Source organism: Acomys minous, assembly GCF_964271855.1.
Source record: "Acomys minous genome assembly, chromosome: 6".
In the NCBI taxonomy this organism is placed as follows: Eukaryota; Metazoa; Chordata; class Mammalia; order Rodentia; family Muridae; genus Acomys; species Acomys minous.
This window is the reverse complement of record NC_140487.1, coordinates 73144778-73159980: the sequence shown is the minus strand read 5'-3', so window position 1 is coordinate 73159980 and position 15203 is coordinate 73144778. Positions and strand designations below refer to the sequence as shown.

General features: G+C 43.9%; 1 protein-coding gene across 3 annotated transcripts in view; it reads left to right on the top strand.

Annotated features, from left to right (window-relative positions):
- Positions 1 to 15203, top strand: part of LRGUK (leucine rich repeats and guanylate kinase domain containing) — a 114491-nt gene that overhangs the window by 81282 nt on the left and 18006 nt on the right. For all 3 annotated transcript variants that reach the window (XM_084787374.1, XM_084787375.1, XM_084787376.1), the window contains one exon: positions 11817 to 11947. In XM_084787374.1, the coding sequence (XP_084643500.1) occupies positions 11817 to 11947 (131 nt within the window). The remainder of the gene's footprint in view (positions 1 to 11816; positions 11948 to 15203) is intronic.

Below are 15203 nucleotides of genomic sequence, written 5' to 3'. Positions count from 1 at the left end.
GTTAAGGGACCTGGTTCATTCACCTTTCTAGACTGTAGTAAGGGCACTCACTGAATGCTGAGGAATGGCAGAATTCAGCCTGCGGGGGCTGGGCCAGGAAACACTTCAAAGAGAAGCTCATCCCTCAGGGCTCAGCCTTCAAGGCTGCAGAATTGGTCAGCAATGGATTGGGGAGGGGGTTGATCAGCGATGGACTGAGGGGGTTGGGGGGAGGGAGGCGCAGGATGCTTCCTGATGCTTAAACCTAGGCAGGAGCAGCCATACCTCCTAAGGACGCAGATGCCAGGTGAACTATAGGCCTACAAGCCTGGGAAGCCCCGGCTTGAAACAGGGAGGGAGGGCGGGTGCTTAGATGAGTACTTGAGGGTTAAAGTTAAAGAAGAATACCAGAAACAGAATGCCTGGGACATCATGGAGGGAGTAAGGATGGGCTGGGTAAGGGCCCAGAAGACAGAACTGGTGTCAGGGAAGGTCAAATCCAGGTGGTATTTAGCTTGGCTATGGAGAGGGTAGATTATGAAAGACAGCGAGCAAAGAATTGCCCCTCTTCTTTTATTTTTGAAAGGGTCTCACTATGAAGCCCTGGTTGTACTGGAACTTGCTATGTAGACCAGGTTGGCTTTGAACTCACAGAGATGCACCTGTCTCTGCCTCCTGAGTGTTAGATTAAAGGAGTGCACCATGATGCCCAGTACACCACTCATTTTCTTTCTTTTTTTTAAATCATTTTTTAAAATTTTGATTTTATTAATTTATTCAGATTACAACTCAATTGTTATCCCATCACTTCTGTCCTCCCATTCCTTCCTCCCTCCCGCTTTCACCCTATTCCCCTCCTCCCCCTAGGTCTCAGACCAAGGGGGACCTCCTCCCCCACTATATGGTCATAGGCTATCAAGTCTCATCTTGGTAGTCTGTTTATTCTTTCTTTGAGTGCCATCAGGCCTCCCCACCAAGGGGAGGTGGTCAAATATGGGACACCAGAGTTCATGTCAAAGTCAGTCCCTGCTCTCCACATAACTATGGAGAATGTCCTGTCCATTGGGTAGATCAGAGTAGGGGTTTGATGTTTACTACTTGTATTGTCCTTGGTTAGTGCAATAGTTTGAGCAGAACCCCTCTGGGCCCCAATCCACCCATCACTGTTGGCTCAGTTTATTAACAATTAAACTTTATTATACAACCCAACTAGCATATACAAGAAGGAAAAAAAGGTTAAAGGGACAGAAGATTAAAACCTCCTGGAATCCGTTCGGCAGGACGGGTCCTTAGGTGTCTCAGTCCCACGAGCTGGTCCGCTCCTTTCCTCTCTCTCCGCGCCTTCTCCTTCTCTCCTTCTACCTCTTCCCAGTCATATGCAAAGGGCGGTCCCTTCTCCCTTCGAGGGTCAATTAGGAAAACAATAGCCATGGTGGGGTTCCTAGGTAGGCTTCCTGAATTCCAAGCCCAGGAAGGCTCCAAACAGTCTCTCACAAGGTATTCATGGTGTGCCCTAAGGGTAAAGCCCGCCAAGACTGCTTCCACCTGAGACAAAGCTTAATCTATCCTACACATCACGGTGTTCTTTTGTAGGTTTCTAGGACCCTCTGGGTCCTTCTATTTCCCCATCTCCTATATTTCTCTTACCTAGAGTCTCAGTAGGATGTCCTCACATCTTTCCCAATCTCCTGGTAAGTAAAGACTTTCATAGGGCATGCCTTTTAGGCTAGTGCCCAATTATAAGTGAGTATATACCATGTGAGTCTTTCTGCTTCTGGGTTAACTCACTCAGTATGATCCTTTCTAGTTCCATCCATTTGTCCACAAATTTCAGGATTTCCTTGTTTTTAATAGCTGAGTAGTATTCTGTAGTATAAATGTACCACAGATTCTTTATCCATTCTTCAACTGAGGGACATTTAGGCTGTTTCCAGGTTCTAGCTATTATGAATAAGGCTGCTATGAACATGGTTGAGCATATGTCCTGGTTGTGTGGTGGAGCATTTTCTGGGTATATTCCCAGGAGTGGCATAGCTGGGTCTTGAGGAAGTCCCAGATCTGAGAAAGAGTTGAGCCCCCAAAAGATAGAGATGGCATGACCAAGCAACTCACAAAGGAGGAAGTAAAAATGCCCAATAAATATGTCAGGGACAATTTAACCTTGTTATAAGTTAAAAGAGAACAGATGTTTTTAAAGCCAAGTTGGGGCATATAAAATGGTTACGATCTATTCAGGTGAAGTGTGCCATCAGTGAGGAAGTAAACAGGCAGTCCTTTTCTGGAGAAGAGTTTCCCGCCCTCTGTCAGAGGTACGGATTACAGACCTCTAATCTGATCGTTTAGATCCAAGAATTATCACGAGGAAATGTACACAAGAATGTTCATATCAAATTTTACAATGAAGGCAAGAAATACTCTATACAATGGAATTTTTGAAATACACTTACAATTCAACCATCTGCTTGAGAGTCTGCCTTATGTTGCCCTTAGAATCATGTAGAATGTTTGTTGAGAAGACAGTGTTCATTACACATGAGATAGAACGGGTTAAGGAGGTACAGTGAATACGTTTCCCGTGGTAGTTCTAGCATGCGAGATTGTGACAATTTTTTTCTCTCATTTATGTTTTTGGTATTTTCTAAATTTTCTGCAATGAGCTCATGTTTATTCTGAAAAGAAAAACAATTAATGCACACACACACACACACACACACACACACACACACACACACACACACACACACACTTTGAAGAGCTGCCATATCTATTTAGTCTATTTCAATTTGACGTACTAAAGGACTTTCTAAGAGTTGGAGGTGGCTTGCAGAAAAACAGAATGGCCTCCCCCATACATCAGATGCATCACCTTACAAAAAGGCCTCCATATGCTGGGTGACTTCATAGAGCGAAGAGAATCTAAGCTTCTCTATGATTTATGATCCACTTACAACTGGCCTACTTGTTGGTTGTAAAGAATCCAGCTGCCTTTTTCACTCAGTAGAACGGTTTTGAAGTAGAAAATGGAATCGCCTTATTATTCATTAGCTCACTGGCTTAAAATATATTTTTGAGCAAGCTCCATAGGTAGAAGTGTATTTCATAGTATCACAGCCCAGTAAACACAACCACATAAAGGGAATAAAATATTGGTAGACATCCTTCATAGGGGATGCACTCATATTTTCTATGGTGCTGAGTTTAAATTTTCTAAATTCAGACTGTAGCCTATTAAATCAATTTCACAATGTAGTTTGCACTCTACAGTTTGAAAAGCTGTGCTCTGTGCCTTCTGGACCTCAGCCTTGTCCTGTTCCCAGGGCCTACTTGCCAGGTCTCCTACTTTCCCTGTTTGCCTTTAGGTTGGCTGGATAGGCTAGCCTCAACTTATACTGAATTCTTCTCCAAGAGCAGAGTCTGGCATATTGGCAGTTAAGTTTTTTTGTTACTGTTTGGCCTCAGCCTGAATATACCCATATATCAATATACATAGCTATAAGCACTTATATAAAGCTTATAAAATACTTCTTGACCAGTGGTGATGCTACCACTAAGTAATTAGCCAACTCCCTGCCCTTAGCTCTGTGACAACCCAACAAACAATGCTCTGACAATAAAGGAGCCTCCAAACCCCACTTGAGGTCACTAAGGTGTTGATATGGATTGAGCGCCGTATGTTCATAGACAAGTTTACATGCGTGGTAGAGTTTGAAAGACCAACTCTGGTAATAAGTTTCTTGTGCTGACCAGACATCCAGAGAAGAGAGCGAATGCCTGCCCCTCTTTCTGTGTGTTGATGGAACGTACTGTCAGCTGAGTAGACGTCCAGTCTTAAGGCATGAGAAGCAAAAGCTGAAGACAGGCCAATGATGGTAACCTTAGAAAGTTTCGATTACAAATAATCCTGAATGCCAAAATGATCCCTGGAAATTTGAGGCATACTCCAATCTAGTCAGGGGTATACTACAAAACACCCAGGACAGCGTCTGCCACACGGAAGGTACCAAGATGAGCATTTGTTAGCACTAGCATGAAAACAGCATAAGCATGACATTCGATCATGAACTTAGAATAGGACAGTGTGTCTTGTTTAATCTAAGTGCCGGTGTTTGCTATATGAAATCACCTTCTCTGAAAATCCCTTTGTGACCTCAGGCTTAACCAAATTAAGGAGCTTCAATGAATTAGAATGATATTAAAAAGAAATGGTAGCTCAGCATAATATTCCTAAGATAGTGGGCTTCCTCAGTAGGCAGAAGACAAGGAGGGGCATCAAATCTGAGCCCATGGAGAATTCCCTTGTGACACACAGATCAAACGCTTAGGCTAACAGCTGGCACATAAAACATGCCCAATAAGTGCTCGCTGTTCTCTTTATTGTTACCTCATTGTCGATAGAGATCAAATATATTCGACTGTGTAGAGAGCCTGCTGTCTCGCTTCCATCGTGTGTCTGGTGAGGAAATGCTTCGTTTCTCTTTGTGGTGGCTTTTACTCCTCAATCTATCAACCCTCAGCTTCCAAGAACAAACCTAAGCGTCCACGTGGAGGAAGGCAGAAAAGCCTTTGCTGGATGGTGAAAGCGACCAAAGAAACAAGGCCTAAAACAACGTTGTTCGTAGGCTAAGTGTGGCCAGTGCCACAGCGTGAACTTAGGTCCCCGCTCCTCAGGAGGCTGAGGAGTGATGGCCTCTTCAGTCAAGGGAGATTAGCAACAAGAGACTCCCGTTCAGCCGTGGCCGTGTGGTGCACCAGAAATATTTATTCAAACACACTTGTAGAAGGGGAGGACACTTTAGGCCTGTGCTCAAGCTTCCTGTAGGTTTCTGTCCTGCCCCCTGCCTGCCACTGCTAGCTCCTCGTCTTAAATTTTCCCATATAAAGCAGATCCTTATAAACCAATTCCACTCCTGACATTTGCTCCCCCTCTATATTTTATTTCCTTCAAAGCATCAATCAACAACTTTGTGATATAGTTATTCATTTTGTAAAAAGTCTTAGCATTATCGGGCGTTTTAATTGGAACATTCTGGACTTGGTGTCTGAATGCCAGTTTGTTAGTTGAGCTCCACTGAAGACATTACAGAATACAAAGAAGTTCAGAAGAAAGAAGGGGTTTTGAGCTTCACTTCCTCTGTGTGTGCATATGCTTTCACCTGCATCTCCTTTTTCCTGGTGTGGAATCTGTTTCTGTTTAAGAAGCTGGTTATCCCTTTGATTGGACACTGAAGAACAGAGCATCTCGCTGTTTGAATAGTTTAGCAAATGTATCCATTTTGCCCTAGAAACATGAACATTATTACTCTATTTCCTTGGATTTATGAGATAGCTTTCTACATAGTATCTTATTTTGCTAGGAAAATTATCATGGGTATTATATGAAATGGTTTTTCCGCTTGCTATTATTCCTTTCTTAGAACACAAACACACGCTTTTGAGATGCAGTTCTGTCTTGGAAAAATAGCTTCTTTTGCTATTTTAGTTTTGTGAAACTACTCCCTAATGAACCCATTGTTTTTCTTCATTTTCCCACCACAAATTGTGTAACCATTCTATTAGAAATAAATATTTTACATTCTATAGCACATTTCTGTGTTTTAATTTGTCTTAAGTCATTTTCATGGTTGTATATTTCATGATGTATATTTTTATGCATATTGTAAGGAGTTGTAAGAATTTACTTGTGTATATGTATTAATAATCATGGCAGAGATAAATTACTCTTAGTTAAAAGGAAACTGCATGTTTTTAGAGCCTTTTTCTGTGTGGGAGGAAAAAAGAATACTTTCGAATTCATTAGGTACTAAGAATTTTTTTTTTTTTTTGAAAACTGGAGCCTATTCCCCAAGTCATCCTCAGAGACTGTTTTCTTCAAAGAGAGTAAAACTAGTTGGAATACAATTCCTTTTCAATTTTTTATTCAAATAGTCACAGGGTTTCCTATCAAAAAATGATCAGCTTTGGGTATATGGAGAGCACCCATATGGATATGCTACACAAGTAATCTTACTATCACAGAAACATTGTTATCAAAATGTGGCCTTCGCTTTCCATATTATTCACAGCCCAGCCACCACATGGCAATTTAATTAGTGCTTACTGACCTGGACGTTTGTCTGTGCTACCACATCCTTGACATAGATTATTTTCTCCTTTCCTGTGCGAAATATCCTATGTAGCCTGCATGATACAATATTAAATATGCATATACGTGGTTTGTTCTCAGGTACATTGTCTCCACCATATTTGCTGGTTAGATCCTATGCTTATCCCATTATAATACATTTAGGTCGTTTGACTTCACAGGCATGCGTCTAAGTACAGTGTGTAAGTCATTACAGATAAGTTGGAGCTGTATCCCAGTTCCATACCCTCTTGCATCCTCCTGCATCTGGTAATGATGCTATCCACAAAGCAACTTTAAAATCTGCCGTGCTTCATTAAACTCATTTACACTTCACTGTAGGCATTTAAATAAATTTAATTGGCCTATATAATGAAGAGCGTGTGTCTTCCGTGGACCCTAAAGTAGTTTACGTGCTTCTTAAGCTCTGCCTCAAGGTACACCTAAATTTACATACTTTGACTTAAGATGACACTCAGGAAGTTTGAGGCAGTGCACTGCAACGTGGTTCCCCCCCCCCCCCCCCCCCGCCCAGGAAGATCTTTTGTCTTCTGATGTATTAAGACATTAGAAAAACAATTTTTTTAATGATATGAACCTCTTTATTACAGGAGTTCAAGTCACTAAAGTGGCGGCATTCTAATGTAGTTTGAGTAATATAAACACATTGTTTGTGCCTCACATTTGCTGCTAGCTAACAAGGCCTTAACTGTTGGAATTACAGCTGCACCATGGTGTCAGATTGAGCATGGCTGGGTTATACTGTGGTACAGATGGCTTATGTCTTAGAAAGATAGAAAAAAGAGACCATATGAAACCCATATTTGACTTCTGTTGTTGTTGTTTTTTGTTTTTCAAGTCAGTGTTTCTCTGTGTAGCCTTGGCTGTTCTGGGGTCACTTTGTAGACCAGGCTGGCCTCGAACTCACAGAGATCCACCCGCCTTTGCCTCCTGAGTGCTGGGATTAAAGGTGTGCATCATCACACCTGGCTGAAAACTATATTTGAATTAGCTTTTATATATATAGATAGATAGATATAGATATAGATATCATGTTTTTATAGAAGAGATCCAGTAAATAGGAAAATATATAAATGTACACCTGTGATACATGATCTTCTGTATAGCAGTTATTTCAATGACTATGGTCTCTGGTTTTTAAAAAATATATTTTATTAGTTCCTTGAAAATCTCACACCTTGTACTTTGATCATATTCATCTCCTTCCTCTAACTCTTTCCAAATCCACACTCTCATCCATAACCACACAACTCATGCGTTCTTGTTAGTTTATAAACACACGGAGTCCTGTTTGCACTGCCTGTAAACTCTTGGGCATGTGACCATCTGCTAGTCAACCAACCAGAGGCCACAGTCGAAAAGAAAACAAACTTTCCCGCTCCCAGCATCTGCAATTTGCCATAGCTCCTCAGCTTGGACGAGGGACTTGATGGCCATCTCCGCTTCCTTCCTGGATTTCTTGAGCTGTGCACTCTGTCACAGGTGCTGTGAATTCATATGTGCATCTGCTCGCTGTGTCTGGAAAACACTGTGTTTCTTTCAGTCATCCACCGTCCCTGGCTCTTAAAATCTTTGCACTTCCCTCTTTCACAATGGTCTCTGAGCCTTGGGGAGAGAGAGCGTGAGTGTGATATAGACGTCCCACTGAGGACTAGGGATCGCACAATCTCTTATTCTCTGCATCTTGACTGGTTTTGGGTCTCTGTGTTAGTCACCACCAACTGCAAAAAGAAGCTTCTCTGCTGAGGTCTGAGGGATGCGCTAATCTAATGGTGACAAACCACCTGGATTCTGCTTACTACTAGATCCACTCAGTAAAGCAGTAGGTTCTGCCCTGACGTGGGATCTGCCTAGCCACGGGTCCCGATAACAGTGCCAAGTACGGGTTCCATCTTAAGGGGCAGGCCTTAAATCCAGCCAGAGAGTGTTTGGTTGCTCCCGTGACATTTGCGCCACTATTGCATCAGGAGGCATTTCTTGCCAGGCCATTCATTACTGTAGCTCTCGGGTTCACAGCTGGATAAGATTGGTGATTGTTTCTCTCCTTTGGTACTGTGTTCCAACACTATGAAAGCTGGCCGGTAGCAATGAAGCTTCTAACAGTGCCAGCTCCATTTCTCCACGTTCTGTGACTTACGTTCATGGAAGTCTTTAGCAGTAGTGTCTTACAGCTAAGTTCTAGGAGGTAACCAAGAGCAAGAGAAATAGCCTGTAAGATTTGGAGATCTATGAGACCCCACTGGTAAGAGTCCAGAAGTAACTCATTCCCAGCACGGAACTTTTTATTAGTCAGTGGATGACAAGATAATGAAAACATGGAGCATTTACACAATTTTTATTTTAGTCAATTTGTTTAGAATCATCTGGTCTTTGCCATAATGTTCCAATCAACAGGACAAGTGTTTTATGAAAGAAAAAAAGAAAAAAGAAGCAGCGTGGGTGTACTTCCTGCATTGTGCTTCATTTTTAGCTACAGTGAATTTTGGGAGGAGGGTGCTGCTGAAGAGTGTGTGTGTGTGTGTGTGTGTGTGTGTGTGTGTGTGTGCATGTGCGCACGCAGAGGCCTAAGTTGACTGGTGTCCTGCAAATACCGGGAATCCTCCTGCCTATGTATCCCCCCTATGCACCCAGCATTGGCGTCACTGCCACAGTAGACTTTTATCCAGGCACTAAGGAACCAAACTCGGGTTTTCATGCATCTGCAGCAGACACCGACTGAGCTATTTCTTCAGCCTTAGAAGTAAATTCTGTTGTTGTTAGTTTTTAATTGAAAAAGATTATTTTTTTCATAAAAGATAATCTGATTCTGGTTTCTTTTCCCAAATCCTTCCAGCCTCTCGACCCACCCAAATCATCACCTTTTCTTTCTTTCTCTCATTAGAGAACAAATGGGCAACTAAAAAAATAATAAGGCAAAATAAAAACAAAATAACACAAAATGGAAAAAAGAGCCAAGGAGAAAACACAAGAGAAACATATAGGTGCCGACACACATTTCTACACACAGAACTCCTGCTAAATCACACAATAGGAAACTATATTATATATAATAAATGTATAAGCATAAGTTTAAAAAAACTAAAAAAACAAATCACTGAGTTTATTTGTGTTGGTCATGGGGCATGGGGCAGGACTGCTGGGAGAAAACTAAGTTTTCCTTTGCAAGTAGTTATCAACCTGAGATAGCTTCTGGGCTAGGCATGGGCACCAGGTCCACTTCCCCTCTCAGCACTCGGACACCATGAGGCCCAGGTCTGAGCAGGCCCTGGGCAGGCTGCCACAGCCTCTGTGAGTCCATATGTGCATCAGGCCTGCTGTGTCTAGAAGGCCTTGCTTTCTTAGTGTCCCCCATGCCATCTTTTCACCCCTCTTCCTCAGAGTTCCCTGAGCCCCGAGGGAAGGATTTGATGGAAACCTGTTTAGAATTGAGGGTTCCAAGCTCCCTTGCTCTCTGCACATGTCCCACTGTGGGTCTCTGGGTCTGTTCCCATCTGCTCAAGCAGTGACATCTTAATGCTAGTTAACTCAGGTTAAACATGTTTCTGGCTCTTGCAGAGAGCTGATTTCCCTGTCTAGAGTTCATCACACCCCCCTCGTGATGTTTGAATGTTTTCTTTCTTTATATCTTTAAACTTCTGACAATCCCTCCACCTTAAACAGAATTTCCTTTTCATTCCCTGCCCTGCCCCATCCCAGAGGACCTCTTTTAACCACCAGGCCATCTCTTTCTGTCCTTCATCTGACTACATTGTATTTATTACCTAACCTCATAAACTGTCTTATGTGCCTGTCTCCAGCCTTAACCCCACAAGTTAAGGAGTTTCCATTCATTGCTTTCTCTACAACATGCAAAACTATGTCCACTATATGGTAGGCGCTCCATAAATACGGATCCCATGAACAATATCAAGAAGACTGAGCACAGAATGTTACCACACACAGCTTCTCTTGATTCGTTTTCTTGGGATAAGTGTGGTTACTGTAAGGTTCCTCTTGAGATTCTTTCTTACCTGAAATTCCCGGGGGGGGGTGCGCCCCAACCATCTACAGCACCCGCACATCACTCTCTGCTCTCAGGACAGGTGCTCCGCCGGGATCACTTAGCAACAGCCTTTGCTTTCTTTATTGGATTGAGGCTGTCGTGTTTAGTCCCAGCACACAGCACAGAAGGAGAGTGCTCACTCTTCTCCTGTCCTCCTCCCATTGTCTTCTCCTCTAATCTCTTTCCTCAAGATGACATCTCAAGTAGCCCAGCCTGACCTTAACTTCTCTTTTAGCTGAGGATGAGCATCACGTGCCCAGCGAGCAAGAGCTGGAGATCACACCCAAGGCTTTGTGCATGCCAAACCATCACTCAAAACATCGGCCTCACAGCGATCCGCCTGCCTCTGCCTCCCAAGTGCTGGGATTAAAGGCAGTCCAGGACAGCCAAGGCTACACAGAGAAACCCTGTCTCGAGAAAACAAAACAAAACAAAACAAAACAAAAAAAACAAAAAAACAAAAAAACACCAGCCTCAAGGCCTCATGGCATTACAAGTGTTTCTGTGCTCAGGCCAGGGGAGGCTCTGCCTGTAAAGGTCTTCTGTCTGTGGGCTGAGGTCCAGATGCTCCTTTGCAGCTTCTCACCATATCAGAGGCCAGGCCTCTTCTTCCAAGCTCAGAGACCTTCCCTTCCATCTAGGTCAGGAGTTCAGCTTAGCCCTGGAACCTCTGACTTCATGGCATCTATTCCCACTTCTGACTTCTCACCTTCACCTAGAGGGGTGTGTGTGTGTGTGTGTGTGTGTGTGTGTGTGTGTGTGTGTGTGTGTGTGTGTGTGTGTATGTATTTCTGTTGTACATTGATGTTTCCTTTCATCTTTGGGTGAGGGGGGATAGTTTCCCACATCTGCTCAATCAAGCATATTAACTAAAGATAGATGTAGGAGTTACTTATTTTAGCATTTTATAAGCAATGTTCCTGAAATGCTTGATGGCTTCCACACATTTTGTTTGTTTGTTTGTTGTTTGCTTTTGAGACAGGGTTTCTCTGTGCATCCTTGGCTGTCCTGGACTTGCTTTGTAGACCAGGCTGGCCTCGAACTCACAGTGATCTGCCTGCCTCTGCCTCCTTGAGTGCTAAAATTTCAGGTGTGCGCCGCCAGGCCCAGCTGGTTCCATATATATCTTAAAGGCCTGTAAACTCAGGACCCATCTGCATGAGCAGGACAAAAAATGTTTATCCTCTGTCTTTGGATTTTCTAATGACTTAAATGAACGGCTCAATATTGTCATGAACAATTCCTGTTCCATTGAACTTTGAAGCTTCTTAGTTTGCATGTTTTAATTTTTTTCTAGGCTTTTGGAAGACTTATCAAATGGAATGTAATTATAAGGGTAACTTCAAATATTAAACACCATTTTCACAGGTTTTACATTAATACTAATACCAAATCTGTGCTGACTGGATACTAATTATACCTTCCACAGGATTTGTATCTCCTGGATGCATTAATTTTTTCATTGTATTAATTTTTTATATGTATTAATGTTAACATTACTCTAAGAGGCATCTTATTTATTTTCAAGTTGAACTGCAAGTCTAAGTGCACAGTTTCTTGTGTTTGGGAAAATAAAATATAAAACATTGCTGTTGCATCAAGAAACTTACTCTGTTGTATATTTCATTTACAAATGTATCTTTTCCTCAACAGATATTAAGACGTCTTACCTGAAGTCTGAAGACTTTCCTAGCAAATCCAGTATGATTAAATTCTTGGATTCAACAGACAGAAACTACTTTACTAAATTATGGGCCAAACTTTCAACCAAAAAGTCACCAGTGGTAAGGGCAGGGGGCTGGGGTAAGTGATGGTATAACCTTACTCTGTCCCAGAGAAAAATGATTTTGGGTCCAAGTGCTGTGGCACACACCTTTAATCTCAGCACTCAGGAAGCAGGGACAGGTGGATCTCTGTGACTTTGAGGCCAGCCTGGACTATACAGCGAGACGCTGTCCTTTAAAAAAGAAAAAAAAAAGAGGAAAAGGTTTAGAATTTGGAGATTATTAAGTTTTTCTAATCTATTCTCTCACATCTATGAGCTGAAGACAAGATTCTTTTCTCTCTCCACCCCATCTCTAGGCATAGTTACTGGCTCTGAAATTGAACTTTCTGTTAGGTTTTTGGGTACCATGTGGGAGTGTCAAATCACAATAGGGCCTGTGGTCAGAGTAGATTGTGCTCATTTTCATAAGTAATACTTTTTATGTGATGATCTGGGAATACAGCCGCAGAATATACCTGTGATGGTTTGAATAGAAATGGCGCTCATAGGCTCATATGTTTGAATGCTTGGCTGTAGGAAGTGGTACTGTTAGGAGGTGGGGCCTTGTTGGAGACACTATGTCACTGTTGGGGTGGGCTTTGAGGCCTCCTATACTCAAGCTACGCCCAGTGTGGCACACAGTCTCCTCTTGCTGGCTGATCCAGATGTAGAACTCTCGGCTCCCTCTCCAGCACCACATGGGCCCGCACACTGCTATGCTTCTCCCCATGACTATACTGGACCGAGCCTTCGCACTGTAAGCCAGCCCCAATTAGATGGCTTCCTTTAAGGGTTGCTGGGGTCATCCTGTCTCTCCACAGCAATAAAATCCGAACTCAGACAATACCCAACTTGTAGCTGCCAACTTTAGGCCAGCCTGTTCAAAGCAAGTTACCACATCACTTTCCAAACTCAGAACCAAGGTCAGTGGTCAGGGGACTCCGTGGTCCCCCTCTGCCTCTTGCCCACTCACTTCCGTGTCCTCTCCCACATTCCCACAAACGTTCCTCTAGTTCTTCCATTCTCGCCGCCGAAGGTGAAAGAACACCATGAGCCTGCTTGACTCCTTAGCTGTGCTTCTTAAGCCTTAACTAAACGCCACAGTCCTCATCGCAGGGGCTCCAGATTATGGCCTCTTAGAGGCAGCAGCGTGTGTGTGGGCTCCTAAGCGTCTATAAGTAACATGACCTGGTGCCATGGTGCTTGAGGGCAGGGAGGTCATGTAAGTAGATCAAATCTAGAATTAGCCCCCGCCCCCCGCCCAGTCACCAGGATTTATGAGAAACCAAACACCAGCCATTAGAAATGGAGATGGCGCTCCATCTTTGGATTAAGAATCCAAAGGCATCTGGCATGCTGGGAGGTTTCCGAGGGACCAGAGGTTTGCAGATCACACGGTACCTGTGGAGCTGTTCGTCTTGTAAGTTCCTGGCTTCCTTTGCAAGCCACTGGTTCTGGTATGGCCCACGTTCTCTCCTGCTGGCAAGTGGGTCTTCTTTGTTCCCATCTAAGTCTTGGGTAGCCCCGTGACCTTGCCATTCAGATACCAGGTAGAAATGAACAGGTAAGGCCACTGTAACATGACGTGCCCATTGTCCTCTGCCATTCTGGCTCTGAGACATTCAGGACCCTTAAGGTCAGTGTACAGTTTCTTCATCTGCCCTTGACACCTTGGCTTTCTTGAAAGGTACAGCATGTTGCTTCTAAAAGCTGAGGCTCTCAAACATAAGTTCTTAAATCTCCCTCTGTAGCATCACCATCCGGGCTTTTCTTTTTCTTTCTTTCTTTTTTTTTTTTTTAAGATTTATTTATTTATTATTATGTACACAGTGTTCTGCCTGCACATACACTTGCAGGCCAGAAGAGGGCACCAGATCACATTTTAGATGGCTGTGAGCCACCATGTGGTTGATGGGAATTGAACTCATGCCTTCTGGAAGATCAGTCAGTGCCCTTAACCTCTGAGCCGTCTTTCCAGCCCACCATCCTGGCTTTAAATCACCATGCCCCAACACCACGGACACCCTTGTTAGTTCATGCTGAGCCTGTGCCCTGTCAGCCAGGTCTACCCCACTTCACAGTGAGTTTATGCTGCACGACAATATTCTTTTAAGGGTTTCATGACAATAATTTATTGAACAGAGGTCTGTCCACAGGCAAAGCTTACTGTGGCCATGAACCAGGGCCTCTCCCTGTTCGCCTCCTTCCAGGATGGGGAGAAGGAGGAAGCCTTGGGAACAGCGGGCCAGAGGGGAGTAGAGCTGAGAGGGGAGGGCAGGTTGGATGGTCTGAATGGCCTTTGCATTAAGAAAAAAAAATTATAACAATCTATTTACACCCAGGAGGCTGGGGAAGGGAAGAGGAGGTGGGCTGGGCTTGTTCTAGTTACAAGGGACATGGGAGCCGGAGGTGATGGTAGCCTCGGGGAGGGGAGGGGAGGGGACCAAGGGAGTAGAAGGTCCTCAGATTTCTACTGTCCCTCCTTCTCTTCACTCCCAACTAGTTAACATCCTCTTTAAAAAAGCTCACCACACAGGCGAGGCTGGTGAGGGAGCCTAGATGCCGGAAGTAGCTCATTTACCTCTGCCCTCCAGTCTAGGCTGAGCCAGGGCAGGATCTTTATGGGCTGTGGCCCCCTTTGCAGTCCCCAGATGGATGTGAAGGGGTAGTCGTCAGTGGGGCCCTTAGGAGGAGTTTGGGAGCTTAGGGGCGGCGTCACGTGCCTGCCAGGGTTGGCCGGTCTTAGTCTCAGTTGAAGCACGTGAGGAAGAGGTGAGGGCAGCGGAGCCCGCTGGGAACCTCAAGTGGGGAGGGATGGGAACGGATGGAGAGTTCGCCAGGACTGGGGTTGAGGGGGTGGGGTGGGCTGTTGTTGGGGAGCTGGGTTCCGAGACACCACAGTTCATCACAGAAGATTCACACAGTCCGGAACACAAACCACTGACTTGCAGACTTTGCCCGCAGGTGTGCAGTCACCGTTTGTGTATTCATGGTTTATTTCCATAGGGTCTGACAGTGTGATCTGTTCGAAACCTTTTATCCCTTTAAGGTAGCTTTTCTCAAGTCATGGCCGCTAAGGTACCAAGAATTGACACTAAGCACATGCCAGGTCTCTTCAGATCTAGAGATATGATTCAGGCCAGTCAAAAATTCCCACAACTCTTTGTGAAACCTTATAAGTTGATTTTAATATTTGTATAGAAATGCTGGCACTATGACAGAGAAAATCTTCTGCATGAAGGGAGCGGCACTGAGGAGTAGGAAGATGAGGGCTT